This window comes from Dendrobates tinctorius, unplaced genomic scaffold (assembly GCF_039654945.1).
Source record: "Dendrobates tinctorius isolate UK_male_01 unplaced genomic scaffold, ASM3965494v1 ptg000192l, whole genome shotgun sequence".
NCBI lineage: Eukaryota > Metazoa > Chordata > Amphibia > Anura > Dendrobatidae > Dendrobates > Dendrobates tinctorius.
The window spans coordinates 4,934,262-4,962,157 of NW_027361859.1; the positions used below are offsets into that span (position 1 = coordinate 4,934,262).

A 27,896-nucleotide genomic window follows, 5' to 3' on the forward strand; every position below is an offset into this window, starting at 1 on the left:
CGATGGGATAGTGATCCGGATATGCTTCCCCCTTTTTGTAAGGTGTGGGATAGGGAGCTCCATTAAACCTTTTACAAGAGAACAATGGTATAAATGTTTCCATCTTTCTCCTAAATCTAATATGGCCACTAAAGCTCAGGAAACTAGGTATAAAATAGTGTCTAGATGGTATCGTGTTCCTTCGGTCTTGCATAAATGGTTCCCGGGAGTATCCAACTTGTGCTGGTGATGTGGGGCCCATGTAGGTCGATGTCGCATATATAGTGGGCGTGCCCGGCCCTGGTGGGCTTCTGGTAAGGTGTTCTTAAAGCGATTAAAGAAATGACGAGGGTGTCAAACTCTAAAAGCCCGGAAGCAATTCTACTATTTAAGCTTCCCATGGCTAAAAATGCTTTCAAGAAATTACCTTCTTCAGGCCACTTAGGTGGTAATTCGACAACACTGTAAGTCCTTAGACACATCTTTGGTAGAGGAATGGTTTGGGGAGGTAGCTAGAGATCACCAAATCCCTGATAGCCCATACACAAGAGGCAGCTAACAAAATGGCTGCAAAATGGTTTAATTGGGAATCCTTCTTATCCTCGTCGATGTACCAAAATATACCAAGATAATTGCTATTTTATCCTTTTACGATATTTGATATGTCGGTATCATAGTTCATACTCCGTCTGCCTTAGTGATTTGTCCTCATAGTCCCTATAAACATTTCTTCTCTTTTCCTTCTTGTTATTTAGCTTAACAGGTTGTCAATTGTCTTTTGTAATCTACTGTTGATACCGTATGGAGTAGTTTTGTTTTGATGTAGCTAAACAATTCTTACACTTGCAATAAAGTCATGGCTTCTATGTATACGACCATCCCGCTCCTCCCCTTTGCCCTGTTTTGTGCTATAATTCATGTAGATGTCAGGGAGTGTATGAGACAGGTACCACCTAATAGCACGGACTTAAAGACCTCTTTATGATTCTCCACTGATCATTACATTACAAAAATTTATTGACTAGCACATTGAAACATAAAGCTATAAAACGGTAGCATTACAAGGGAACTAAAAATTGTGCAACCTCTTGGCTTAATATCACAAACTACTAGTTCTCGCATCGAAGTCTACAGTTTGTACCCGTCTTTGTCAGCTAGTAATTGAATCTTAATACAATTTGTTGCTAAAGGCAGAATTTATGAAAAAAAAGTTGTTTTTTTTCTTGGCAGATGACTGTGCATCAGAGGGACATCTGACAGTTACTGATTTTGAAGCAGCTGATTATGGTGCCACACCATATATATATGAAGAGCAAGACATTATTCCAGATAAACCGCCAGCCCTTCACAGCAAAAATCTATCATCTGTTCCTCATCAACAGGTCCAATCTTCTGATTTATTACAGACTGATAAGCAAAATAAAAACAACAAAAGGGATGCTGAACATCAAAAAGTTCATACAAGGAAGAAGCCACTTTCATGTTCAGAATGTGGGAAATGTTTTACCAAGAAATCATATCTTAATGTACATCAGAGAATTCACACAGGGGAAAAGCCATTTTCATGTGCAGAATGTGGGAAATGTTTTACCAAGAAAACAAATCTTACAGCACATCAGAGAACTCACACAGGGGAGAAGCCATTTTCATGTAGAGAATGTGGGAAATGTTTTTCCAAGAAATCATATCTTAATGTACATCAAAGAATTCACACAGGGGAAAAGCCATTTTCATGTGCAGAATGTGGGAAATGTTTTACTTGGAAAGGGGATCTCATTAAACATAATAGCACTCACACAGGGGAGAAGCTATTTTCATGTTCAGAATGTGGGAATTGTTTTACCAAGAAAGCAAGTCTTACTGTACATCAGAGAAGTCACACAGGGGAGAAGCCATTTTCATGTGCAGAATGTGGGAAATGTTTTACTAGCAAAGGGGATGTCAGTAAGCATAAAAGCACTCACACGGGGGTGAAGCCATTTTCATGTTCAGAATGTGGAAAATATTTTACCTCCAAAACAAATCTTGTTGCACATTATAAAATTCACACTGGGGAAAAGCCATTTTCATGTCCAGAATGTGGGAAAGGTTTTACCCAGAAAACAAGTCTTACTGTACATCAGAGAATACACACAGGGGAGAAGCCATTTTCATGTGCAGAATGTGGGAAATGTTTTACTTGCATAGGGGATCTCATTAAACATAAAAGCACTCACACAGGGAAGAAGCCATTTTCATGTTCAGAATGTGGAAACTGTTTTACCAAGAAATCAAGTCTTACTGTACATCGGAGAATTCACACAGGGGAGAAGCCATTTTCATGTACAGAATGTGAGAAATGTTTTACTTGCAAAGGGGATCTCATTAAACATAAAAGCACTCACATGGGGGAGAAGCCATTTTCATGTTCAGAATGTGGAAAATATTTTACCTACAAAACAAATCTTGTTGCACATAAGAAAATTCATACAGGAGAGAAGCCTTTTTCTTGTTCGGAATGTGGGAAATGTTTTACCAAGAAAGCACATATTACTGTACATCAGAGAATTCACACAGGGGAGAAGCCATTTTCATGTGTAGAATGTGGGAAAAGTTTTACCTCCAAAACAAATCTTATTGCACATAAGAAAATTCACACAGGGGAGAAGCCTTTTTCTTGTTCGGAATGTGGGAAATGTTTTATCAAGAAAGCAAATTTATGTGCACATCAGAGACGTCACACAGGGGAGAAGCCATTTTTATGTCAAGAATGTGGAAAATGTTTTGCAAACAAAACAAATCTTGTTACACATAACAAGACTCACAAAGATGAGAAGCCATTTTCATGTTCATAATGTGGGAAATGTTTTACCAACAAATTTAAATCTTGATGCACATCTCAGAACTCACACAGGAGAGAAGCCATTTTCATGTCCAGAATGTGGGAGTACCAGAAAATTTACAGTAAAAGTTAAGTCACAAGCCTAACGCCTCTTTCACACATCAGTTTTTTGCCTTCAGGCGCGATCCGGCTTTTTTTTGTAAAACCGGATCCGGCAAAATGCAATGCCGGATCCAGTTTTTCCCCATTGACTTGCATTAGCGCCGGATCGTGCCGGATGGCATTGCGTTTCATCCGTTTTTTGCCGGATCCGGCAACTTGTCTCATTCCGGCGTCTGGAAAAAACGGCTACTGTAACGTTTTTTGTCTCCGGCGAAAAAGCCGGAAGCGCCGGATCCGGCGCTTCCAGCTTTTTGCTACAATGAAAGTCTATGGGCGCCGGAATGCGCCGGATCCAGAAAAAGACGGATCCAGCCACCGGATCCGGTTTTTTTAAGTCTGCGCATGCTCAGATCCAATTGGCCAGCCCCCAGGAACAGATATAACCTGCTAGACGGATCCAGCAAAAAAACGGATCCGTTTCTACAGTTCTCCAAAATTTATGCCGGATCCGTTTTTTCTAAAAATAGCCGGATCCTGCCTGACGGCAAAAAACTGATGTGTGAAAGTAGCCTAAAAGGGAAAGCAATTTAGATCACTAAACAATAATGATTCGCAAATGTCTGTATGCAACGACCGCTAACCATAAGCAAGTAGAATGGATATAACAATCCTAAATATTTCATCATGTATATAGAATGCTTGTTTTGTATAGAATTATTGAAGGCAGAATTACATGAAGGAGCTCAGGTTTGTTAAGACACTTTTCCGTTTTTTAAATTACCTAGATTTACATTGCTCTGTAAGATTTTCAGAGGACCTTCCACCAGTTTAGGCATTTTAACTGGCCACATCATGGAATGTCGACTGCAGAGTTGAGTAAAACTTTGCTTTTATTTTTTAATTTTTCCTCTCCATTGCAGAGATTTTAGCTTGTAAAGTTTATGCCAATATTTATGTTATAGTTTTGCTGCGAGAGTTTTATCTCTGGGGACTTTTACTTCTCCTTAATGGGGTTAACAATCATAAGTAGGCATTATCATGCAGGAGAAAAAAGAATACACCCTCCCTTCATCACTGATGTCTACAGCTACTATTTTGAGATAGTTCTGCAGTATCTTTATAAATTCTTCTAGATCTTATCAAAGGGCAGTCAGTGTGGAAGGAGGATTAGATCTGAGAGCATTGTGAGATAAGATCTGGAAGTGTTTGATACTGTTTTGTCTCATGTGGTGAGGTGGATCCTCCAAGCTCTAGGACCGGGTGAGGACGGGCCATGGGCATGTAGGAAACGGGTACTGGAAGCACTGGAGACTACTGGGAGACAGTACAGCGGGAGGCAGATACTGGATGCACTGGAAGCCGCAGGATGCATATGACGAAGGTGCTGGAGTGCCTGATAACACATACCAGACAAGGCACCATTTACCCTCAAACACGTTTCATATTTTCAACACTTGAACCTGTCAGCCATTTGTCTCTAGCAACAGTATGAATAAGACCCTGGCAAGGTCAAAACGTTAAGTTTTTTTGTCGCTATTTTTTTGTTGATTAATTTCCTGCACCTTCTTCCATATCAGTGCTTTTGTTTTATTTGCTATATGTGAAATAAACTTTCTGCAAATGTTCATCAAGAGTGTGCGGTGATTCATTACTACTACATGACAGGTGTGTAACTGTACCCTTCTCCCCCTCTTTTTTTTTTTTTTTTTCCAAAATCATATTTATTGAAATTTTACATAGTTAAACAGGAAAACACATCAATTCCGCAAACGGTGCAGAGTAGGTTAATAATACATCAAGAAAACAGACATACAAACGTAGGAGGCAAGGAATAAGGGGGGAAAAGGGGGTAGGTACACCTAAGTATACAACTAAATTACTTAGATCAAAGGTCTTAACAGAAACTGACCTGCTAAAGTGCAGGTTCCTGAATATCAAAGTGGCATATAAGCTAGACACATAGCAGGGTTCCTCGCGGGCAGGGAATATCAGACCCTGAATCGAAGTAGCACAAGCATCATCACGGTGGATTGAAGGAGAGACTGCTACCAAGCCATGGTTCCCAAATCTGGGACTTTTTCTTTTTAGATGACGCAGATAATACCAGAGCCCTTTCGTATTGGCAATGAAGGTTCATCCTGTCAATCACAAATTGTATGGTCGGAGTGCTGGCCACTCCATTTGGATGCCACTGCCAGTCTAGTGGCTATAAACAAATGTGAGACCACTCCTCTCAACACATACGGGATCTCATCCAAACCGATATGCAATAAAACCCTACTGGGTTGTAAGGCCATCCGGATCCCAGTTACCTCAGCTATCACGTCCTCTAGGCTAGCCCAAAAATTTAGTAATTTCAGGCACGACCACCACATGTGGCTAAGTGTCCCCAACATACCGCAGCCTCTCCAACACAATGGAGAGCACTGAGGGCCAAAGTGAGCAACTTTAACTGGGTAATAGTACCAGCGTAAGTGGACTTTTTTCAATTGTTCCAGATGGTTTAAACAAGAGTAAACTCTCCGAACCTCTAACACCGCCTCCCGCCACCCATCAGGCGCTAGGGTGACCTGCAAGTCATCCTCCCATTGTCTCATGAATTGCATTTTAACCTCTGGGTCAGGATCATTCAGGGCTCTATACAAGATAGATACATTGTGAGTACTAGGTCCGGGCACCAGGAAGAGGCCATTTACTGTACGGTCTAGGTTAGAATTAAAGAAGTACGACGGTTGTGTAGTGTGTATAAGATGTCTTAGTTGCAAAAACTGATAAAATCTATGTCGAATATCTGGGTGTTTTGCAACTAGGCGGTCAAACGGCTTAATCGCTGTGCCATCACACAGCTGATGAAGTGATTTTACCCCAGCCAGTACCCATGGCTGTAAATCTATATACGGGATATGTAATTCTAGCGCCTTCAGTGACACTTCATTCAGTTAACGGGATTTTAATAAGAGTCGGGACCGTCTGTCTCCAAAAATGCAGTGCAGTAGACATGGTTGGTAGAGGGAGGTTACAAGGCCGCGGCCCAAAGGCTTCAACGTCTAATATAAATCGGGTGGAGCCTCTAGTCGCATAGAAATTTTCGATTTGCAACCATCTATGATCCTTATCTAGCTGCCACCAATCCCGCAGCCCCGCTACCACTGAGGCCTTATAATACGCCATCAAATTTGGCAATCCCATTCCCCCCAGATCATAAGGGTAATACAAAAGGGACTTGGCCACTCGAGTTTTGTGGGCCCATATGTATTTGTTTGTTAAGCGCTGAAGGTTTGTTATAATTTTGCTTGGGACCCTCAAAGGGAGACATCTGAAATAATATAATATCTTGGGGAGAATTTTCCTCTTGAAAATATTAATTCTAGCCACCCAGGAGGTCATAAACAGATGTAAGGTGTACAGCTCAGTCATTATCTGTCTGAATAAAGCAGTATAGTTCGCCTCTATGATATGTTGAGAGTGTGTAAGCTTTATACCAAGGTAAGGGATACCCTGATCAGTCCAACGAAAGGGAAACTTATTCTCTAATTTAGCTTTGGTGACCAAGGGGACCGCGACAGGGAATACCAGTGATTTGGATGCATTCAATTTGTAATAGGATACTGACGCAAACTCCTCTAGTTCAACCATGACGGCCGAAAATGACCGCTCCAGGTCCACACAGGCTATGATGATGTCGTCCGCGTAAAGACCGATCTTGTGAGCAGCCGGGCCCACTATCAAACCTGAGATATCAGAGTTAAGACGGATTTTCTCCGCCAGTGGCTCCATGCATAATGCAAATATAATGGGGGATAGTGGGCATCCCTGTTGCGTCCCGTTAGTGATCAAAAAGGGGGAAGATACAAACCCAGAGGCTAGGACTCTGGCAGATGGGGTGGAATATATGGCTAAAATCGCCGATAGGATGGGGCCCTCCAAACCAAACTTCCTAAGAACACTTCCCAAATATCCCCAGTGCACCCTATCAAAGGCCTTCTCAGCGTCCAAGGACAGGAATGCACTGGGAAGGCCCGACAGTTCCGCCACCCTAATGAGATTCAACATTCGGCAGGTACCATCCTTGGTTTCCCGGCCAGCCACAAAACCGACCTGGTCAGGAGAGACAAGAGAGGGGATTATCAAATGAAGGCAGGAGGCTAGCAATTTGGTATATATCTTTAAATCACAATTCAATAAAGCAATGGGTCTAAAATTCCCAGGACTATCAGGGGTCTTACCTGGCGTAGGGAGAGTGGTAATAGTAGCTTCCAAATTAGGGGCAGCAACTTTGCCTCAATCCCGCCAACTTGAAAACAACCTCAATAGATATGGGGCCAGAAGTTCCTGAAAAGCGCGATAATATTCATTTGAAAGTCCATCCGGACCAGGCGCGGCGTGTGCTTACTGCTTTTAATAGTTTTTTTGATCTCCTCTTCTGTAAATGGGCGTTTAACAATAATAATTGTTCTTGGGATACACGCGGTAAATTAACTGATTGCAGATATGAATCGATTGCTACCTGAGTAGGTTGACGAGTCTGCCAATATGGTCTATCCGAGTATATGTACGGTGTCGGAAGGAATAAAAGGTATAATCTTTTTCACTCGCGTGGGAGTACCTCCAGAAATCGTGTAGATCAGTGGTCCCCAACCTTTTTTGCACCAGGGACCGGTTTCAAGCAAGATCATTCTTCCATGGCCCGGCAGGGCGGGGATGGAGGTGTGGCAGGGGCGGGGCTTTGGTCATAAGGGGGCGGGGCTATGGACATGGTTGTAGTGTAGCAGTGCATACTTATAATTAAATAACATTTATAATGTGACTCAACTCACCATAGGTTTTGAATAAGTGCTCCATCACCCCCTTCTCCCCATCATTGCCTTCACCCCATCATTCCCTTCTCCCCATCATTGCCTTCACCCCATCACTCCCTTCTCCCCATCATTGCCTTCACCCCATCACTGCCATCTCTCCATCATTGCCTTCACCCCATCACTGCTGTCTCTCCATCATTGCCTTCACCCCATCACTCCCTTCTCCCCATCATTGCCTTCACCCCATCACTGCCATCTCTCCATCATTGCCTTCACCCCATCACTGCCATCTCTCCATCATTGCCTTCACCCCATCACTGCCATCTCTCCATCATTGCCTTCACCCCATCACTGCCATCTCCATCACTCCCCTCATGGCCTTCTCCTCATGTCCCCATCTCCTCCAGGGCCAGGCTACACAAACACAGACCAACACACACACACACACATACACACACAGACAGATATACACACACACACCACCTCTCTCCTCTCACCTGCCCGCCGCCCGCGCTTCCTCGCTCTGACACAGCAGCGGCGCGCTCCTCTCTGTGTCAGTCAGAGACAGGAAGCGCAGGCGGCGGGCAGGAAGCTGGACGCAGTGGACGGGTCCTTGCAGCTCCGCTCCTGCTATTCCCTCTTGCAGGCAGCGGAGCTGCTTGGATCGCTCCCTGGCCGCCGCTAAGAACTGCTGCGCGCCGCCCCAGCCCCCGCTACGCCACTGACCGCCCCTGGCTCCCCTTGTGTCCGCGGACCGGCAAGGGCACTGCAGCGGCCCGGTGCTGGGCCGCGGACCGGCAGTTGGGGACCCCTGGTGTAGATGATATTCTTTCGCTATGCCTTTCAACTCCCCCCTAGGCCGAATGCCACCTCGTGAGCAGTCTAGATCCCTGTCCATGGGAAGATTAAAGTCTCCACAGTATATCTTTTCACCCTGCGCCAGACCATCCACTCTATGTAGTACTTTGCGGATAAATGTCTGTTGCGAATGATTTGGGGCGTAGATGACTGTGATAGTATGCAACTCGCCATTCAATGTGCATATGAGGGACAGAAATCTGCCCACAGGATCCGCTACCTTCCGGATACAATTGATGGCTAATGTATTTTTAAAGATGATGCACATTCCAGCCTTTTTAGTGTTATTATTAGCAAAGTAAATATTAGAGAACTGTGGGTGATGCAGCCTAAAATTATCAGCTTCTATCAGATGCGTCTCCTGCAGGCAGATAATCTCTGCACCTGATTTTTTCACCTCTTTCCATAGGATGGACCTCTTACAGGGGGAGTTCAACCCCCTAACATTTAAAGACATAATGGTAACACTCATAATTATACATTATAAAACTTGCTATCACACATACATCTTCATGAACCCATATCACCTGCATCTGGGCTCGTGTGTTGGCAACATAGAGAACCACAGTAACCACATTAAAAAGACCCATCTCGGAGGTGCACCTAAAAAACAGGAGACAAGGGAAAGAAAACACAGAGAAAAGTAAAAAAAATTCTAAACACAAAGTCATGCAGCCACTAGGCCAAAGGCAGTGAAACGTCTGAATGGTCAGTCCTAGACCGCAGGTAAATGCCAGCTCAGGGCAGTTCCAAGGTTCACACCCAAAAAGATGGAAAATAACTGGGAGTTATCTTGGACGGGGTGCTGGAGCAAAAAGAAAAAAACGGTGGCAAAATCCGTAGCACCCTCACAGCAGAGTCCTGCATCCGGACAGCATCTCATCCTCCTCTTCAAGTTTGAATCCAGTCCTGAACAATTTTCTTTCCCATCGGGTTCTGGCGGGGAGCAAAGGAAATCTTCCAATCGGTTAGCTTGTTCTCAGCCTGTTTGGGAGATTGGCAGACCACACCACGACCTTCATAAGATATTATCAGCCTGACAGGATTGAATCCCCATTTGTATTGGATATGAACATCACGTAGTGCTTTACAAACATGAGCGAATTCTCGCCTCCTTGCCAGCGTGGACGCTGATAAATCTGGGAACACCTGTAAGCCTTGGTATTCAGCAGGGAGCTCGGGGTTTCCTCATCCCCTGCATGAAGGCGTCTTTGGTAGTATAGAAGTGGACGCGCGCCAAAGTGTCTCTGGGCAAGGCTGGGTCCACATGCCGGGGTTTGGGGAGTCTATGTATCCTGTCAATCAGGAAATCCCTGGGGAGCAAGGTTGGGAGTACAGTTTGCATGAATTTAAGCAAAAAGTCAGCCAGATCCTTATCTGGAATTTCCTCCGGTATGTCCCTGACACGCACATTATTCCTCCGTGATCTATCTTCCAGATCATACATCTTATCCTGGACCACAGCCATATCCTATCTCAAAGCTTCGTTCTCATCCACTAGTGCATTTATAGTCTTGGCATATTCAGCCATCTTGCTCTCGACATGAGCAGTTCTCTCCCCCAGGGACGAGACTTCCCCTCTTATCTCCTGCAGCATGGACTGCATGTCTTCCTTTAGGGAAGCACGAATGGAGGCCAAAAAGTCTCTCATGTCTCCTTTAGTAATAGGAGACAGGCTGCTGTATCAGAAGCCCCCCTCCCCCCAGAGCCACCCAATGAGTGGGAGGAAGCTGAGGGGGAAGCCGCAGCCATTTTACCTGCAGCATGTGCAGTTTGTCCTCGGGGGAAGAAGTCCGGGAGCTTCGGCGGGGAACTGCGTTTCTGCGCTCTCCCTCTGGTCATCATGTGCCCAGGACCTTCCAGGAGCCGTTACTGTGCACAGGGAGGAGGAGAGGTAATATAGAGTGCTGTTATTAGCTGGTTTAAGTCCGGAGAAGCAGGAGCCTGTGAGTTATGTGGCCTCTCTGGTCTGCATGCAGGCCACGCCCCCCCTTCTCCCCCTCTTATGGCTCCTTCCAGATGAGTCCATAACAGCCAAAAGAGGATGAAATCAAATTGTCAGAAAAAGAGTGACCATTGAGCTTGGCTGGGATTAAGCCTACAAGCAGACTGAAGATACTCCAGGTTTTTGTGGTATAGTTAGTCACTGGGAAATGAGCTAGTTTAAGAAGATGTCACCAATCCTTAGTGCCCAATTTTATGACTAAGAGTTCAAGGTCACTAATTCTATTCTTCTGGAGAAAATTTTGTGGAGAAAAATCCACAGGTATGATTTCTTGCTCTAGATATATTTTTAGAGAGAAATGCTCCTACTCCAATAGCAGAGACATCCACTTCAAGGAAGAAAGTTCTGTCCACATCTGGATGGGTCAGGACAGGAGCAGTATAGAGACCAGTCTTGAGTTCTAGAAAGGTTTGAACACCAGATTTGATCAGTTCTGGAAATTAATGCCCTTCTGAGTTAGGATCGTCAGCAGAGCAACCACTCGAGAGTAGTTTTTATTAAACTGGTGGCAATAATTAGCAAAGTCAAGGAATTCTTGAGAAGCCTTGAGACCGACTTGCTGTGGCCAATCCAGCATGACGGAAACTTTCTCTGCGCCTATAGAAAGACCACCAGAAGAAATGATGGAGCCAAGGAATGGCCATTCTTGTTGCTCAAACAGACATTTCTTCAACTTGGCGTAGAGGAGGTTTTGTCACAATAGAATGAAAAGGACATGAAGGCAACTAGAATCCAAGTGTCTGGAGAAGATTAAGATGTTGTACAGATAGACTAAGGTATATTGATGAATAATAGTAAATGTCCACAATCCACACTAATTCATACTGATGAGTGGCACTTCTATATTGCCTTAGATTCACATACAAAAAGATTTGGCATAGATACCATGAATGGGTACCTATGAGCAAAAAATTAGAAGTGACAAGTAAAATTAAGAATTAATATATTTTATTTATTTAATCAATTATTGTTCAAAAATCAGGAATAGGTGCTAGGAAAAAGCGGAGGCTAGAAAAACTCAAAGAGCAGCAGGGATATAGATCATATTATGTTACTAATAGTTAATCATCAGGTGGCATTTTAATAATAGAGATTCTGAATTGCACAAGCTTAAATAGAAAAACTATCAAAGTTTATCACAGTTATATAAAGCTTTATCATAGATTTCTTGTCACTGTTGGCAACAAAAATAAGGCATTATCAACGTTAAAAAAACAAAATTAATAAATAGTGCCTATAGAGCCACCACAGTAAAACAAGAATCACAAAAGGCACTTTAGAAGGAAAAAACTCAATCACCACCGTGAAAAGTTCTTGCGCATTAGACAAAAACTATCAGCGTTTACAAGTACACGCTAGAATAGAGAAAGTATCAGAGACCTGCTCTTATCCGGAAAGATATCTGGCACATATAAGAGAGTTTAAGTCTCCTCATCTCAACATGCTTAGCATGTCATTCTCCGCAAGGAGAAATGATACTTCTTGGATATCGGTTAGACGCCTCTCACACAGCCAAACCAGATCTCACACTTTGCAATGACGAGGGGCAGTACCCCCGAAACACAGTGTCTGCAAATTGAGATTCTGGATTGGCTTTTATTCTAAGTCATGTAACAAGGCTCGTTAAAGGGTCGACATTGACTTCTAGGATTGCTATCTCCAATAGGTGGCACTAGAGTTCTAGTCCTCTTCCTCTCTGAAGAGACAATTTGCATAATTAGCATATAAGAGAGTGAAACCCCATGTCAGATATACCTTAAATTGAGGCTGCTATCTTGGAGAGTGTGAGAGAGATTCTGCCTCCGTGCCCTGATGCGCACGTTTCGCCCTGCTACTTCGGGGGCGTGTCTTTGGGCAGGAGGTGTGTGAATTTAAATACTAAATTTGCCAAATGAAAAATTATGGTGCCGATGACGTCAGTGCTTGTTGGCTACAACGGTGCATGCATGAGCTAGATCTGGTGCATAATGAAGGTGAGGCATCCAAGCTCCGATCATATTACCTGTGACATCTCAATGCTGCCAAAAAGAAGCCCATAGATGTAGCAGACACATATAGATCGCAGACTGAGGATCCTCAATGCGATCCTACATGTTGCATTTCGGCGCGCATGGCGCACCATCAAAAGTGCGCAGCACGCTACTTTCACACTGGCAGCGCATGATCTGCGCACCCTATGCTAAAGATAGGGTGAGCCGATCGCATGCGTGCAAATGCGATAGTAGGCGGTGATCCCGGATGGGGCGGGCAGGGAGCCAGATCGGGGCGGGGCTTACCGACGCAGTGCGTAGCGTTTCAACGCTAATGTGAAACCAGCCTTATAGTTGAAATTAAGTGGATAGTAGTGTTGTGTGTGTAAAATTAAAGGTGAAATTGCCGGGATCTGCAAAATATACTTGCTTCTTAAAAAGATCGGTGTTTTGTAAATGTGTTAAAATATGATGGACAAAATGTTGTGTGACTATAAAATGATGAAATTGACAATCCCATAATAAAATTAAAAGTTCATATATATGTAAAAATATATATCTGTATAAAATGTTATATCAAAAAGGGGTGATCCATAAAAATACTGTGTCCCTGGAAGGGATAGTAGATCAAAATTTACTATTATGCCTCACAAATTATGCGAAAAATAGTAAAAGTGGACACAACTAAAAAATAGCTCAAAATACGTATGCTGTATTTTGCAGATTATAAGACACTCTGGATTATGAAACGCACCCCAAATTTTGAGGAGAAAAATAGGAACAAAATTTTTTTTTTAATAAAATGGTGGTTCTTATAATCCATGCGCATGGCCGCCATCAAGGCATTACTGCCCTTACTGCTGTTTGGGGCCCGGTGGACAGCAGTACCACAGAGGGGCCGCCAGGTCCGGGGCCTCGCTTATGTGCTACTATTCATCGGGCCCCATTGTGCTGTCAAGTGGTGCGCGCTGCGGCGCACATGTTGGTGCTGGGGCCAGGGAGCCTTCCCGAATCTGCACGGCCATCTTACCTGGAGGCAGAGCCGCGCTGCTGGGAAAGCAACTGTGAGGTAAGTATACAGGGGCGGACCTACCGCCCGTGCAGACGGTTCATTGAACGGGGGAGAGGGGGGCCCCTCCAGCCTCCTGCACCACATGGCTAATTATTCAGTTTTCAAATTAGCCATGTGGAGCGCAGGAGGAGAGGAGAGCAGCGCCGAAGCCCGTTGGAGGACCTGTGGTGACGTCATCATCATGTGATCAGGGGGCAGAGCTGATCACAGGCCTTCACCATTGATCAGCTCTGCCCCCTGATCACATGACGATGACATCACCACAGGTCCTTTAGCTCAGCTCACATAGGAGCTGCATCTTCCAGCAGGAGGCGGCCAGTTAAGAATTTTTTTAAATTTTTTATTTAATTATTATGTTTCCCGCAGGATGGAGACACACGGACCATGTGTCTCCATCCTGTCAGGGCAGATTGGAGACAGGGGGAGGCAAGATGGAGACTGGTAGGATTGGAGACGGGGGCAGGATTGGAGACACTGGGGTCAGGATGGAGACGGGGCAGGATTGGAGATGGGGCAGGATGGAGATGGGCAGGATTGGAGATGGGGCAGGATTGGAGGCAGGGGCAAGATTGGAGGCGGGGGCAGTATTGGAGGCGGGGCATGATTGGAGACATTGGGGGCAGGATGGAGATGGGGCAGGATGGAGACATTGGGGGCAGGATAGAGATGGGGCAGGTTGGAGACATTGGGGGCAGGATTGGAGACATTGGGGGCAAGGTTGGAGACATTGGGGGCAAGATGGAGATGGGGCAGGATTGGAGACGAGACATGATGGAGACAGGGCAGGATGGAGATGGGGCAGGATGGAGACATTGGGGGCAGGATGGAGACATTGGGGGCAGGATTGGAGATATTGGGGGCAAGATGGAGATGGGGCAGGATTGGAGACGGGACAGGATGGAAACGGGGCAGGATTGGAGATGTGGGCAGGATGGAGATAGGGCAGGATGGAGATGGGGCAGGATGGAGACATTGGAGGCAGGAAGGAGACATTGGGGGCAGGATGGAGATGGGGCAGGATGGAGACATTGGAGGCAGGAAGGAGACATTGGGGGCATGATTGGAGACATTAGGGGCAAGATGGAGATGGGGCAGGATTGGAGATGGGACAGGATGGAGACAGGGCAGGATTAGAGATGGGGCAGGATTGGAGACAGGGCAGGATTGGAGATGGGGCAGGATTGGATACGGGGGCAGGATGGAGATGGGGCAGGATTGGAGACATTGGGGGCAGGATGGAGATGGGGCACGATGGAGACGGGGGCTGGATGGAGACGGGGCAAGATTGGAGACATTGGGGGCAAGATGGAGACGGCAGGAGTGGAGACATTGGGGGCAGGATGGAGACATTGGGGGCAGGGTGGAGACGGGGCAGGATTGGATACAGGGGGCAGGATTGGAGATACAGGGGGCAGGATGTCAGACACTGGGGCAGGATGGAAAACACAAGGGGCATGATTGGAGACACAGGGGGCAGAATAAAATACATGGGGGCAAGATTGCAGGTACAGGGGGCATGATTGCAGACACAGGGGGCATGATTGGAGACAAAGGGGTAGGATGAAAGACACGAGGGGCATGATTGGAAACAGGGCAAAATGGAGACATGGGGCAGGATTGGAGACACAGGGGGCAGGATTGGAGACAGATGGGGCAGGATCATGGGGCAGAATGGATACGATGGAGACAGATGGGGAGATTATATGGGGCACAATCGATACTCATGAGGGTGGGATGGGAGAACATATGGCTGAAGCCAGGAATGAGACACACGGTGGCCAGGATGGGGGATATTACCACCATAGGGACTAATTAAAGGATATTATTACTGCAGTGATGTATTTATTTTATTTTTTGAGTATACTGTTTTAAATGGGGGGCAGTCCTGTTACTGTGTAGAGTGATACTATGTTGCCTTTTTTTCTTCATGTGGTGTAGTGTAGAAGTTGGGAAAAAAATAAGTAGTGTTCTGCAAGTGGAGCTCTAGATAATTGTGTTATTTCCTGCAGACGAGCCCTGGCTGGAAGAAGTGATGGCAATCTGTGCTGGATGAAAGATGAAAAGCAAGGATGAAGGACTTTACCTAGAGACGTCACTGGTGAGTTAGCGTGTTACCTATAAACTGACACTATACACTGTATACTATATACAGAGGTCCTGTGTATAATGTCACCAGTGATCACTGTATTACCTGTACGTTATATACTGAGCTCCTGTGTATAATGTCATTAATCACTGTATTACCAGTACATAGACACTGGATAGTAAGTACAGATCCCCTGTGTATAATGGCACTTATGGTGATAGTATTGTTTTTTTTATTACTGATCAGTATTGTAGTATTCAGTTACTATGTGGTGGTAATATGTGGTCTGGACATGGTGTTGCGGTATTTGTCCCTCGTATGTGCTATTATTTGGTCACTTTGTGGTGGTAATATGTGGTCTGGTCATGGTGTGGTGGTATTTGTTCCTTGTATGTGATATTATTCGGTCACTGTGGTAGTAATATATAGTCTGGTCCTGGTGTGGCGGTATTTGTTCCTTGTATGTGATATTAATTATAGGTCACTATGTGGTGGTAATATTGTGTATGGTCATGGTGGGGTGGTATTTGTCCATTGTATGTGATATTAATGGTCATTTTAAAAATTGAAAAATTAATACAAATGTACCTAAATTGTATTGCATATTTTAACAAATATTTAATAGGTTACAGTAGAGTAGAGCTCGGCCAAAATTGTCTACAGTGTTGTGATGGTGGTTTAAAAAATATTTTGGCGAAAAAAAATATCTGCCTGCTATATACAGTATGTGATCTGGTGATGGGAACTGTTAATGTGTGATTGGTGAGAAGTGGTTTTCCAAGAGATGGTGGTGGGACTGTGGACAGTTTGAAGGGTGGAGGCAGGGCTGGGGTGGAGCCTGGGTGGAGTTTTACGGAGGCCCCGAAATTCCTAGTGGCAGCCCTGCCCCTACCCATATGCTGCAGCAGTTCAGGAATGTGCAGGGTGCGGACACTGGACAGTGTGGAATGGATGGATCCTCTTGGTCTGGCCTGCTCTGCCTGCTCCAGGTAAGAGTACTGCCAGAGCTGAGCAGGACTGAGGGACTGGGACCGAGGCGCAGGCATGATTTTGGGGGGCTCCTGGGGTGGGGGAGAACTGAACATGGCAGGCATGATTTTGGGGGGCTCCGTCCTGGAGGAGAACTGAAGCATGATGGCCTGGCTGCTCATGAATGGGGGGCCCCTGGCCTGGGGAAAAGGGAAGCATGGCCTTGGCTGCTCATGAATGGGGGGCCCATGGGGAGAAGCATGGCTGCTCATGAATGGGGGGGCCCTGGGGAGAAGCATGACTGCTCATGAATGGGGGGCGCTCTGGGGGAGATGCTTTGCTGTTCATGAATGGGATGACTCATGGGGGGGAGATGAAAGATGAATCGGGCGGCCCACATAGGGGGAGAAGCAGCATAAACTGGGGGGGGACACATGGGGAGAAGCAGCATAATCTGGAGTGCCACATATGGCGAGAAGCACTATGCCAAAAGTAGGCCGCATATGGGGGGAGAGCATTATGAAACAAAGGGAAACGGGGGTGCCTATATATATTACCTATCTACTGTATATGTTTACATAACTTTATTGCCCTATGAAGGACGGGGGGGCCCCGAAAAATTTCTTGCACAGGGGCCCACTACAGTCTGTGTCCGCCCCTGTAAGTATATAAAATGTTTTTTGTTTTCTGTACAAAATGAATTAAATGGGTTAGGGGAGGATGAGGAATCATACATGATGGGGGAAGGAGTAAGGGTGACTGCATATGATGTGGGGAGGGGGTTAAAGGGGTACTGCACATGATGATGTGGGGGTTAAAAGGAACTGCAAATTACATGCGGTAAAGGGGACTGCATATTATGAAGGGGTAAAGGGGACTGAACATGATGAAGTGTGGGGGTAGTGGGGACTGCAAATGATGAAGTGGGGGTTAAAGGGGACTTCAAATGATGAGGTGGGGGTAAAAGGGGTTTGCACATGATATAGTGGGGGAAGGGGACTACACATGATGAAGTGGGGGGAGGGGATGGGAGACTGCAAATGATGAATTGAGAGTGAGGGACGGGACAGCAACTGAATTGAAGGTGGGGTTGGGGAGAGCAAATCATGAATTTTGAGGGTGGGGGAGTATTGAATGTGGGGGTAGAGCTGTTGATAATGAATAGAGAGTGTGAGAGAGAAGACATGACAATGAATTGGGGCGGAAGAGGCATGTAAATATAATGAGTCTGGAAAGCCGGAGATTCATAGTGAGGGGCGTTGAGTATGCAGTGACTGGTAATGATAATGAATTGGGGGAAAGAGTACAGGTGCTAATTTATATATTTATTAGGTGGGGAAAGTGACTATGTATAGCTAGAAGGGGCTCAATGGCAGATTATAATCTATATTTGGAATGGTGGGTTGCATAATAGCCAATTATGTATTAATGGTGGGTGCATATCTGTATTCAGATGTGTAGTGTAGAAGAAAGGGAAAAAGAGGGGAATGTGCTCTGGAAGCCGTGCTCTAGGTAACTATGTTTTATTTTATACAGAGACGAGTCCTGGCTGGAAGAAGTGATGGCAGACTGGGCTGCATGAAAAAGAAAAGCAAAGATGAAGAACTTCAGCTAGAGATGTCACTGGTGAGTCAGTGTGTTACCTGTACACTGACACTATACTCTGTACAGAGCTCCTGTGTATATTGTCACCAGTGATCACTATATTATTTGTACACTGACACTGTATACAGAGCTCCTGTGTATAATGTTACTGGTAATCACTGGATTACCTGTCCACTATATACAAAGCTCCTGTGTATAATGTCACCAGTGATCACTGTATTACCTGTACACTGACACTATATACAGAGCTTCTGTGTATAATGTCACCGGTGATCACTGCATTACCTGTCCACTATATACAAAGCTCCTGTGTATAATGTCACCGGTGATCCCTGTATTACTTGTACACTGACAATAAATGCAGAGCAAAGTACTGCAGTGCGCAGGTGCCGGGAAATGACAGAGAGACCCAGCACTTGTGCACTGCTTGAATTTGCTCTGCCCTCAACAGGCAGAGAAGTACGACTGCGCAGAAACGGGAGCAAGGAATCAAGCGGATGGAAGGCACTGGACCCAGACCTGCGACACCCATCGGACCAGACCGTACCTGACAATCCCCCTAAGTGAGTATAATAAAACTTATTTTTCTTATCTTTCAGGATCAAGACAGCCATGGGGCTGGAAACCTGAGGCCTGCGGGCCGCACCATGCCCACCCACTCACTCGCTGTCTCCTGCAGTCAGCATTGGTGGAGGAGGGGCCTCAAGCCACTTCCTCCACCAATCAGCGTGTGAAACAGCTGACGTGATGACATCATTTCATCACATTAGCTATGTACCGCCGGAGAGTTAGCACTGTGGAGGCAGAAGCAGAAGTGGGGCACCAGAGAACGGGACCGAGGTGAGCATGTGAATATGGGGGTGAACATGGGAATTTTATGGGGGTGACGTATAGCACATGGGGATTCTATGGGGGTGATGTACAGCACATTAGGATTCTATGGGGGTGACATACAGCACATGGTGAGGCTATGGGAAGGCTGTATACTGTCATGCAGTATATGGGAAGGCTGTGTGGGGCTCATTCAGTATATATTGAGGCCATGTGGGGCTCATGCAGTATATAGTGAGGCCGTGTGGGGCTCATGCAAAATATGGGGAGGCTGTGTGGGACTCAATCAGTATATGGGGAGGCTGTAGGGGCCTTATGCAGTATATGGGAGGCTGTGTGGGGTCTCATGCAGTATATGGGGAAACTGGGCCTCATGCAGTACAAGGGGAGGCTGTGTGGGGCTCATGCAGTATATGGGAGGCTGTGTGGGGTCTCATGCAGTATATGGGGAAACTGGGCCTCATGCAGTACATGGGGAGGCTGTGTGGGGCTCATGCAGTATATGGGGAAACTGGGACTCATGCAGTACATGAGGAGGCTGTGTGGGGCTCATGCTGTTCATGGGGAGGCTGTGTGGGGCTCATGCGGTATACACTCCCTGACAGAAGTAATGTCGCTTATCCATGTTATGTAAATAAAAGCTTATAACCTGACGTTAAATTCATCCATTGGTTGTCTAAATTATTCTTTTGAAAGCTGAAACCCTCCGAAATGTGGTTTAGGTTAAGAAAATAAATTGGCATCAATGCAGAAATATTGATCATTTAATGGACACAGAATGGTCAGATTTTGGCAAGACAAAAGTTTTGTCGCCCACAGAAAGTAATGTGATATTCAAACAAATAATTAACTTAAAATACAAATATATGTTGCATAATATTGGTGAATGAAGTTGTGGTGCTATTAGTCATATTTAATATTTTGTGTGACTTCCATGAGCTTGAAGGACTGCATCCATGCAGTTCAACAATGATTCATACAATTTATTAATGAAGTCATCAGGAATTACTTTCTGTGGGCGACAAAACTTTTGTTTTGCCAAAATCTGACCATTCTGTGTCCATTTAATGATCAATATTTCTGACTTGATGGCAATTTATTTTCTTAACCTAAACCACATTTCGGAGGGATTCAGCTTAGGCTATGTGCACACGTAGTGGAACTCTCGCGGAAATTACCGCGAGAATTCCGGATTCCATTCCGTAGGAAAATCGCATTTAAATTCCCGTGATTTTCCCGCTGAAAAACTAGCGTTTTGCTAGCATAATTAGCTTGCAGAATGCTAGCGTTTTCCCAAGCGATCTGTAGCATCGCTTGGAGAACTGATTGACAGGTTGGTCACACTCGTCAAACATAGTGTTTGACGAGTGTGACCAACTTTTTACTACTGATGCTGTCTATGTAACATCAGTAGTAAAAGATAGGATGCAAAAAATAATTAAAACAATAAAAAATATTGTTATTCTTACCTTCCGACGTCCCGCGCAGCCTTCCAGCCTCTCTCCAAGCTCCCGGTTCCAGTAATCCTTTGCGCGAATGACCGCGAGATGTCGCGCTCCCGCAAGATCGCGACATCATCGCAGTCATTCTCACAAAGGATTACTGGGACCAGCAGCGTGGAGAGAGGCGAGAAGGCTGCTCGGGACACCGGAAGGTAAGAATAACAATATTTTTTATTTTAATTTTATTTTTTACAGGGATATGGTACTCAGAGCCTGGAGGACAGTCTCCTCCCCTCCGGAACGTGGGTACCATCCGCAAATGTTCTGCTTACTTTTCGCATGGTGTGCACAGCCATATGTGGAAAGTAAGCAGAACAATGCATTCCTATGGGTGCGGGATCGCTGTGATTCCGCTAAATTAATGAGCATGCTGCGTTTTTTACCGCAAAGCGATTCCGCCACAGAAAAAACTGCAGCATTAGCACAACATTGCGGAATTCCATAGGATTGCATGGGACGCTTATTTTTTTGCGCGAAAAAAATGCGACGTGTGAACGTGAACGTAGCCTTGCAAAAGAATAGTTTATACAACCAGTGGATGAATTTAACGTCAGGTTATAAGCTTTTATTTACATAACATGGAAGCGACATTACTTCTGTCAGGGAGTGTATAAGGAGGCTGTGTGGGGCTCATGCAGTGTGTATATAGGGAGGCTGTGTGGGGCTCATGCTGTATATAAGGAGGCTGTGTGGGGCTCATGCAGTGTATAGGGAGGCTGTGTGAGGCTCATGCCACATATAGGGAGGTATGTGGGGCTCATGCCGTATATAGGGAGGCTGTGTGGGGCTCATGCAGTATATGGGGAGGCCATGTGGGGCTCAATCAATATATGGGGAGGCTGTGTGGGCCTCATGCAGTATATGGGAGGTTGTGTGGGGCTTCTTTCAGTGTGTGGAGAGACTGTAGAGCTCATGCTGTATATATGAAGGCTGTGTGGGGCTCATGCAGTATATGGGGAAGCTGTGTGGGGTCTCATGCAGTATACGGGGAGGCTGTGTGGGGTCTCATGCAGTATACGGGGAGGCTGTGTTGGGTCTCATGCAGTATATGGGGAGGCTGTGTGGGGTCTCATGCAGTATATGGGGAAACTGGGGCTCATGCAGTACATGAGGAGGTTATGTGGGGCTCATGCTGTACATGGGGAGGCTGTGTGGGGCTAATGCTGTATATTGGGAGGCTGTGTGGGGCTCATAAATGGAAAACTACAATATCCCGGAATAAGTACAATCATATGTCCATGTTGAGATGGGTGGTACTTGCATGTACTGTACCAATAAAGTAAATCCTAAGGCTATGTGCACACGTTGCTGATTTGTTGCTATTCCGCAGAGTTTTTTCCGCCCGGAAATGCCCCAAAAACGCAAGTGATTATTTAAGCAATGTTAATCAATGGCATTCCTGAATTGTTGTGCACATGCTGCGGAAATTTCCGTCCTTATTTGCAGCATCTTTTTGCGGATCTGCAGCGTTTCTGCACCCATTGACTTCAATTGATTCAGTCAAATCCACATCAAAACCACAGTTGTAAAAAGGATTGTGAATTTGCTGCCAAAACTGCTGCAGAAAAGGAAATGATATCAGGAGGAAGTGGGTGTGGGCGGAGAATATGTGAGAATGGAGAATATGTGTGTGTCTGTGTCTGCATGTGTGTGTGTGGCTGTTTGTGGGTGTCTGCAAATTGAGGTATTTTAAGATTTAGGTATTTTGCATAGTCTGTTAGACTATAAAGAATGTGACAACAACATTGCAGAAATAGCCCTGACCAAATTTTCGAACCATTTGTGGTATTTGAATGCAGAGTTGGTGGGATTATCGTTTTTTGATCCCACCATTACAGACAATGAAAAGTTGTTAATGGCTAATAAATTGCTCAGTAGCACAGATGAACCATCAGAGCACGCTAGACTATGCAAAATACCTAAATCTTAAAATACCTCAATTTGGATTTTTTCAAACTTTGAGCGACGAGCGGCACGGGTTAACGTCGTTTGATCGAGCTCAAATTTTGGCTATCTCAATATCTGGAAAGGGGAATCGTTTTGTGGGGTCCAGACGGACAAAATTCTGACATCGATTTTTTGCGGTCACCCTAGTGTGTACCCATGCGACTAGCAGCCCATAGTAATTGTACTTAGGCTTCGTCTGATGGGACTACTACTCCCATCAGGCTATGTCTGCAGTCACATATACAGGGATGGCATGAGCCGATTATGGGAGAATAGTCTCATCATCCGGCGCCTGTGTTCAATTGTAAAAAAAATCAAAACATTGACATAATCACATGCAAAATACATAGTCACCAAACACCTAATCAATCCCCGATGCCCACGTCTCCTGCAAGCAATCAAAAATAATAAACCAACATATACTCCCTGTCCACCGTAGTACATTTATCCCGAGTGTCCCACGTTGATGTCATCCGGCCTCCGGCGATACACTGACAGGAGGTAATCGCTCCTATAGTGTATCACTGAATAGTGAGAATTCAGTGAAGTTCAACAGCTCCAATGCACTCACTTATGGCACCTCTGTATGGGAAAGTTCTCACACAATGGTAGTGCCTTGACAGCACTGGAGCTGATGAACTCTCATTGCAGTGCACTGATACACTGTGGGAACGATTACCTCCTGTGAGTATATCGGCGGAGGCCGGGTAGAGTGGTCACATCTCCCGATGTGACTGTTCTACATGTGAGATTATTGTGGGACACTAGGTATGGACTACGTCGTACAGGGAGTATATGTTGGTTTATTATTTTATTTTTGCTGCAGGAGACAAGGGAGTCGTGGATTAGGCATTCAGCTAGCATAGTTAATTAAGATTCAATAAAGGAATCTGTGTGATTATTTCAAATAAAGGACCTTATTCTGGCTGTGTGTTTATTTACCATATAACTATAGGATCAGTAATGGATGGGTGTCTTACAGAAGCCTCTCCATTACTAAGCTGTGGGCTTGTTGTCACCTGACAATACAAAAGTGACATCAACTCCACAAATATGAACCCCATTTGCCATCACTACAGGGCAAGTGAGAAGAGCGAGGCTAAGTGCCAGAATTTGCGCATCTATAAGATGCGCCATTTCTGGGGCGGCTGAGAGCTGATGTTTTTAGCCTTTGGGGGTGTCAATATTCATGGCCACTTCCCAGGCTATTAATATTAGCCCACAGGTGTCTACCTAGCCTTTGCTGGTTCGATTTTATAGTGGGACCCCATGTCAATTTTTTTTCTGGGGTTCCCCTGTAAACTAGCCAGTAAAGGCTAAGCAAATATCTGTGAGCTGATATTAATAGCCTGGGAACCTTTATGGCTATTGGCTCCTTCCCAGAATATTAACCTCAGTCGTCAGCTTGTTAAAGATAAGGAAACATGATGCATACGGATTGCGGCTGATGAAATGCTGCGCAAACAGACGTAAATGTGAAACCATCCTTAGCCAGTTGTTTGCATCATGGATCCTGTGCCATCTCCTGGTACACACCCGGCTCCGCTCTGTACACCTCGTACACACCCGGCTCCGCTCTGTACACCTCGTACACACACGGCTCCGCTCTGTACACCTAGTACACACCCGGCTCCGCTCCGTACACCTCGCACACACACGGCTCTGCTCTGTAGACCTAGTACACACCCGGCTCCGCTCTGTACACCTAGTACCCACCCGGCTCCGCTCCGTACACCTCGTACACACGTGGCTCCGCTCCGTACACCTCGTACACACGTGGCTCCGCTCAGTACACCTCGTACACACGTGGCTCCGCTCAGTACACCTCGTACACACGTGGCTCCGCTCAGTACACCTCGTACACACGTGGCTCCGCTCAGTACACCTCGTACACACGCGGCTCCGCTCCGTACACCTCGTACACACGCTGCTCCGCTCTGTACACCTCGTACACACGCGGCTCCGCTCCGTACACCTCGTACACCCGCGGCTCCGCTCTGTACACCTCGTACACACGCGGCTCCGCTCCGTACATCTTGTACACACGCGGCTCCGCTCCGTACACCTCGTACACACGCGGCTCCGCTCCGTACACCTCGTACACACACGGCTCTGCTACATCCCCCTGTAAACCTCTCCTGACCCCACACAGAAACTTCCCCTCATCCAGCACCATGACAACCAGCACAGCAGAGTCCTGCATACACTGAGGCCCCTGATCATGTGACCCCTGACTCCTCCCCTCCTGTGACCTCATCCCAGGTCCTGTGTGCACAGAGCAGCCATATATGTGGAGTGCGGCTCTGCAGGTGGAGGTAGGTGCTGGAGCCCCGTTATTCTCTCTCAGGATTAGCCGCTGGTCACACTCGGCCATTTTTCCTCCCCATATAATAAATGCTCTTTACCATCTCTGTGCTGTTCCGTTCTCCATGTTTCCCCCCTGAATACACACGTTCTCCCCCGTTGCTGGTCGCTGGGGTCTGACCTGTGACTTATATGACTACATGGAGGCCAATATTGCTGTAATTGTTAAGAACATTCTCTCCTTAGTATCTTCCCCACACAAGGTCTCCTCATCTCTCCCCGCTCAGTCGCAGTAGTTATCTGTGGCTCTCATGCCCAAGATTCCCAGCCCTGCAGTGTGAATAAATCATAAGCGACTGCGGGGCGGGATCTCTGGCAGCGCCTCCATGCAGGCGCGATAGCCAGGCCATGAAGTGATGTGAGAGAAGGGCAGCGGTCACTGCGCATGCCCCAGAAAATATATTACAGCGCAGGCGCCAGCATTTGAATTGAACACAGAGAGGGGGAGCAAAGACATAAGGAGGAAATGAATGATGGCTGCGAGGCGTCGGTGTCAGAGGGGGAAAGACCTGCCCCCCCGGTCTGACTCATTTTAAAAGCGCTTCTTTCTGCGGTGGAAGGGACGCTAAATAAAAGAGCCACCTTGACAATATGCAGCATTAGTGCTGCACAAGGTGGCTCTTTTACTTAAAAACGCCTGGGGGGGTGACAGGTTCCCTTTAAGTTTGTGGGTGTAACATGAAAAAATATGAAAAATGTCAAGGGGTATGAATTCTTTTTCGAGACCCTGTATGTAGCGCTGCCTTATACAGTGTGTCCGTATTTGGAGCAGATTTCACATTTCTATCGTCTTTTGTTGCTTTCCACTGACTGTCAAAAATGCACCATGACTTTACGGACACACTGTACATTGCCAAGGGGATAAAAACACAGAGGTGCATTAGGCAGTTTCCCAAGCAATTCTCAGCAAGCAGTCTGTAAAGAAAAGACTATCACACAGATGCCATCTATATGCTGACCAAATCTTTTTTTCTCCAATCCATTCATTGGAATGACCGAATTTGGTCTCCAGACTGGCCCAGAGTAGAACATTTCTTACTTTTTATGTGAACAGGGCATAACTAAATTGCTCTGGTCCTCAGGGTAACTTTTGGGCCTGGGTGCCATACATGTCAGCATCATTTCTGCTGCCAGTGATTGGATATAAAGTTTCTAGTAATTGTGTTATTACACCGGATTCTTTATGATGTTACATTAGCTCTTCTTCGTCCAATTCAGGTCTCTACAATATCTTATCCTCTCAGTGGAGATCTTCTATGTAAGGCTGGAGTCACACTTAACGTATAAAAATACGAACCGTATTGTATGGTCATAATACCAGGGCTGTGGAGTCGGTAAGCCACTCCGACTCCGACATTTTATCAGGCTCCGACTCCTTCATAAATGGCCAATTCATAACAACAAATTTACTGTTGTAAAATATTAAACATCGTGCTTATTCAGTTTCTCACCATCATATAAGTAATCAGACCACTTAGAGCAAAAACTACATTTATTAGAATACAATTAGAATATAGCAAATAACTTTTATAAACTTTTCTAAACTGTAAGTAAATATGCAATAAACACTTTTATGCAGTTAATAAGAAGAAATCTATAAATTTGTCCTCAGAAAAAGTATTGCCTCTGTCAGATCCTCCTTCATGGATGCCCTCAAATCTGATCTAATTATTTTGAGAGCAGAGAACAACCTCTCTACACTAACTTGTGTTGGTGGCAAAGCAGTAACCACTCGGGCAACATCTCTGACAATGTCAGGATACAGAGGAATCGCTTGTTGCACTGTTATTTTTGATGAACGGTCAAATTTCTCAATTTCTTTTAGTGCACATGAAAAATTCTGCTGAAATGTACTGGCTGTGTTTCTTGATGGGGATGACTCTTCTTCTATGTGAGAACGCTTTGCACGGGCCTTGTGATCCAAATATTTTTCGAAATTAAATTCTTCATCAGTTGATGATGAGGGTGAAGATGTCAGGACAACCAAATTCTTCTTGTTCCTCCTGACTGTTCTGCAACCCTTTCATCCTTACTGCTATTTCAAACAGAGCTTCTTTTCCTTTACTTAGCTGTTGATCATCTAGAAGAATCCGATGCATTGGGTCTACATAAACAGCTGCCAAAAGAATGTTATTTTGTAATAGTAGCTCCTCTCTCCGTTTCATTGATGTAGCAATGCCACTTGCAATTAACCCTCCTCTTTGGGACAGGCGAAACATCAGGTTCTTCCACTCCTTTAAGAAAATACCTGGAGTTAAGTCCTCTGCTTGTAATTTTGTAGTCACTGTAAATGGGTGCTCTAGCAATTTTTCCAGCTCAGTCACCTGATTCCACTGACTTTCATTTAGCGTCAGTTGAGGGTTAGCCATGTCTACAAGAAAGGTTTTCAGTTCAACCAAGCGCTGAATCATTAAGTAAGTACTGCCCCATCGTGTGGCTTGATCAATAATTGCCCCTTTTCCAGCACGTCTCTTCAAAATTGTGTCAACTTTAGGGGTTCTGGCAACAGTAGCCAATTTTCTCACCTTGCCAATCAGTGCAGCAGCATGTCCTTCTTGCAGACTGTCTCTTATAGCCAGCTGTAGTGTATGCACAACACAGCGCATGTGATGAATGAAAGAACATATTGACACAGTTTCAACAAGATCATCTAAACTATCATGTTGCTGTTCATCTGAAGCAACTTCAGTTTGCTCCTCAGTTACAATACTGTGTTCCTCTATTTCAAACATTTCTGTGTCTGTGGACCCAGAATGTTCTTCTAGCTGCTGGTCACCATCATTACTCTCATTCATTAGCTTAATAGTACTTATCATATTTGAAGCATTGTCAGTTACGACAGAAAGAACTTGCTCTTTTTTAAGTTCATAGTCTTGCAGAACCTTTTCCACCAAGACCTGGAGAAACTCACTGGTGTGATGAGCTTTGGTGTCTTTTACTGCCAATGTCTTGGTAACTATTTCATTTTTGTCACAAACAAATCGGA

At 45.3% G+C, this 27,896-nt stretch overlaps 1 protein-coding gene across 1 annotated transcript in view; it reads left to right on the forward strand.

The window, feature by feature from the left end:
* Positions 1 to 27,896, forward strand: part of LOC141055826 (uncharacterized) — a 103,512-nt gene that overhangs the window by 54,313 nt on the left and 21,303 nt on the right. The window contains exon 12 of the mRNA XM_073552544.1: positions 1,210 to 2,805. Coding sequence (XP_073408645.1) covers positions 1,210 to 2,805 — 1,596 coding nt within the window. The remainder of the gene's footprint in view (positions 1 to 1,209; positions 2,806 to 27,896) is intronic.